The sequence below is a fragment of the Mus caroli genome, chromosome 3 (genome assembly GCF_900094665.2).
Source record: "Mus caroli chromosome 3, CAROLI_EIJ_v1.1, whole genome shotgun sequence".
NCBI classification, from domain to species: Eukaryota; Metazoa; Chordata; class Mammalia; order Rodentia; family Muridae; genus Mus; species Mus caroli.
The window spans coordinates 80,648,043-80,651,573 of record NC_034572.1 but is presented as its reverse complement, the minus strand read 5'-3'; the positions used below and the strand labels follow the sequence as shown (position 1 = coordinate 80,651,573).

Below are 3,531 nucleotides of genomic sequence, written 5' to 3'. Positions count from 1 at the left end.
AAGGTTTTCTGCTTTTAGGAGCAGGGAGGTACTCACAGAGAGATGGGTTCATGTATAAAGGACATGGCAAGTAGAGGGCCCTCAGTTAGAGGGTGACAGAAGTGATCCAGAATCACAGGGAGCCAGGGAAGAGCAGGTGCATCATAGATGGGCAGTATGTGAAAAAGTGGGTGGATATGAGGGCCATACGCAGAGGCAGAGAAGACAGCACATCCAGCCAAGAAAATGAAAAGACACATGCACTGTAGGGTGGGCACAGGTGATCGATCCCTCAGAACTTGGAAGTGTACCGGGCCATAGTCTGTCCCTTTACTGAGGTAAAGTGATGAATCTCCAATACCTTGCCCTAGTTTCCCTAGCTTCTCACTAGTTGCTGCGGAAGGAGCCCAAGTCCCCACACTCATTGGGGATAGCGTTCATGGGAGGTGTGTACTGTTACTAGATGTATACTGGTGTACTCACTGGTTAAGAGCATTGACTAATGAGATCACATCCTTCCTTTTTTTTCCCCTCGAGACAGAGACTGGATTTTCTGTGTCACCTTAGCTGTTCTGGACCTCATTTCATAGTCCAGGCTGGCCTCGAACTCAGAGCTCCGCCCGTGTCTGACTTCCTAGTGCTGGGATTCAAGGTGCGTGCCACCACCCTGCCATGCTCTCAGATGCCTGCGGCCTCGTTTTCTTTCTGGCTTCGCAATCTTAATTTTATAAGGTACCCTAGAGCTTTGCCTTTCTTGGGGTGCTTTGTTCTAACACCCAGGTCGACTCGGAAGCATTACCGTTTTATTTACAGGTAACTTTCCCTTTAAACTATTTACTCATCCACTTTCCCAGACTTCATCACTTTCCCGACAACACTTGCAGTTTCTAAGGGTACCACAGCTCCCATAATCCTTAGGTGCTCTGAGGAACTTCAAGTACCGAAATGCTCTAAAAGCTTACGTGCTACCGCGCTGATCCATGGGGCTTGTAGTAACATAGGACTTGAAAGGACACAACAACAAACAAACAAACAAACAAACTACGAATCCCAGGAATCCCTGCATCAGAGGAAGCTTTCGCTCAGTCTTTCTGCGCACCCTTTACACCACCTTCAGACTGCAATTCCCGCCATGCTTTGCACTGAGTTCCCTGAGGTAGAGAATGGGGTTGTTGATAAAGTCTTCTCTGGGAATTGTAGTTCTTAAGTCTGTGAGGCGAGTAGTAGGCGGAGTGACTCGGCGGCCATTAGCTGTGTGTAGTTGCTTGGTGCTAGGAGCTTAAGTGTAGCGGGAATTCTTACTCGGTGGAAATCAACCCTAGCCATGGGTTCCTGCCGGGGATAGTTCTAGAGCACGGAGCAGGAGGCGCTTTTCGGTTCCCCGCCTTGCCCGCTGGTAGGGCCTACTAGGCCGCCCGGACATCCCGGGTCTCAAGTAGGCCTAGTCTGCCAGCAAGGGCGTCCCAAAGGCGGGAGGCGCCATGTCTCTGGTTGCTTATGCCAGCAGCGACGATAGTGAGCCGGATGAGCCGGAGCCGGAGCCGGAGCCGGAGGAAGAGGATGTGGCGGCTCCTATGCCGGGGCCCACTTTAGGAGGCCTGTTCGCTTCTCTTCCTGCACCCAAAGGCCCGGCCTTGCTGCCCCCGNCCCCCCAGATGCTGGCCCCAGCCTTCCCCCCGCCGCTCCTGCTGCCCCCGCCCACCGGAGACCCCAGACTGCAGCCGCCTCCGCCGCTGCCCTTTGGCCTGGGCGGCTTCCCGCCACCTGCAGGAGTGAGCCCTGCTGAAGCTGCGGGAGTTGGAGAGGGGCTGGGGCTGCCATCGCCTCAAGGCCCCGGGCTCAGTCTGCCCCCAGCTGTGGGCGGTGTCGGACCCCCCTTGGGCCTTCCCAAGCCAAAGAAGAGAACCGAACCGGTTAGGATAGCGGCGCCGGAGCTGCAGAAGGGCGATGTGAGTATGGGGGGGCACCTCAAGTCCCATTGGGCTGGAGTTTAGGGGTAGGAGGGACTTGTAACCATAATGGAGCTCAGCATCCGTTGACTCCGAGCCGCTGGAATCCTCTTAGAAGGCGGTTAAATTCACCTGAACTTGTCTGCTTTGGGGAGTTAGGGTATTGGCCATGAGGCATTCTGGAACCTGGACTTCCTTGCAGAAAGGGATGCGCGGTATCCTTGGTACTGACAGGCTAAGGCGCATGCATGGAGACAGTTCTTTCCTTTTCAGCATCTTCATCTCAGTTGGGCTTCTCTTCCCATATTGAGGGCAGGTTAAAAGTGGCGCCTGAAGTGACAGCTGGTGGGACTAAAGTGCTTCTGTTGAACATCCAGGACCAGCCTTATCCTTTGCCCCATCTCTAAAATAAGAAGGCTGGAAGGAGGTAAAGGACATGAGTGGAGTTAGAGAAGAGATAGAATGTTTATTTATTTTGAGATGGTTCTAGTATTGTAGCCCAGGCTTTTCTTGAATCACTGTGTAGCCCAGCTTGGGCTTCAACTTATGATCCTCTTGTCTCAGAGTCCTAGTGCTGGATTAAAACGTATATTACACTATCCCTGGTATAAGAAATTGAGTATTACCTCTCCCTCACCCCCCACACACAATGGGAGTTGGATTGTAGCCTCCCTCACACATAGTAGGTAAATGCCCTTCCACTGAGCTTTCCATTGTTTATTTTGAGGAATGGTTTTTCTAGATTGTCTAGACTGACTTGAATTTTAGATTGTTCTGCTTCAGTCTCCCCTGTAGCTGGGATTACAACCTATAGAAGCAGGGCTTGGTAGTCCAGGCTGGCTTCAATTTCAGTAGCTAAGATTGTCCTTAAACTCCAGATCCTCCTCCATCTCCTTCATGCCTGCTGTATGCAGCTTACATTCATGTCTAGGGCTTTGTGCACGCTAGGCAAGCATTCTTATCAACTGGGCCATATCCTCAGCCCTAACATACTGTTTACAGATATGAAAATGGAATCCAGCATGTAGTCTTACAGGAGATTGACAACTGGATCTGTGTAAATCTGTTTCACCATCTAGATACTGTCCAGGCTAGGTGAGCATTAGAGTATAGTTTCTAAAAGAGGCAGCTAAGATTACAGTGTTTTCTTGTTTGTTTGTTTGATGGTCTCTATGTAGTCCTAGATGCCCCCCTATAACTTGCTCTGTAGACCTGGCCTTGAATTCAGAGAGATCCTCTTGCCCCTGCCTTTTGGGTTCTGGGATTAAAGACTTGTGCCATCATTCCTGACTTAGGTTGTTTTCAGCTGTCTAAGCAGGAAAAGACAAGGCCTCTTCCATGAGGACTTCCATGATAAAGGAGGCAGCCTGTGACAGTTCTTTGCTTTCTATCTTTTAGTAAATGAATTGGTCCACCCTGGGATCCTTTTGCTAACTCTGCTTTTCTTTAGTTTTTCCAAGCTACCAAGGGCCATCTTTATCTTTTGTAGGTAAAGTTCTTTAACTCAGTTCCCCCCCCCCCGCCCCCCAGTAGCTGTCTTGGTCTTTTCATCATGCTCTGTTATTCTGGCCCACCCCTCCCTGCTTTGATTTTTTTGGAGACA

General features: G+C 50.5%; 1 protein-coding gene across 1 annotated transcript in view; it reads left to right on the top strand.

Moving 5' to 3' along the window:
• The first annotated feature begins 1,131 nt into the window (after positions 1-1,131).
• Positions 1,132-3,531, top strand: part of Prcc (proline rich mitotic checkpoint control factor) — a 26,645-nt gene continuing 24,245 nt past the window's right edge. The window contains exon 1 of the mRNA XM_021159090.2: positions 1,132-1,928. Within this exon, the coding sequence (XP_021014749.1) occupies positions 1,461-1,928 (468 nt within the window). The 5' untranslated portion in view covers positions 1,132-1,460. The remainder of the gene's footprint in view (positions 1,929-3,531) is intronic.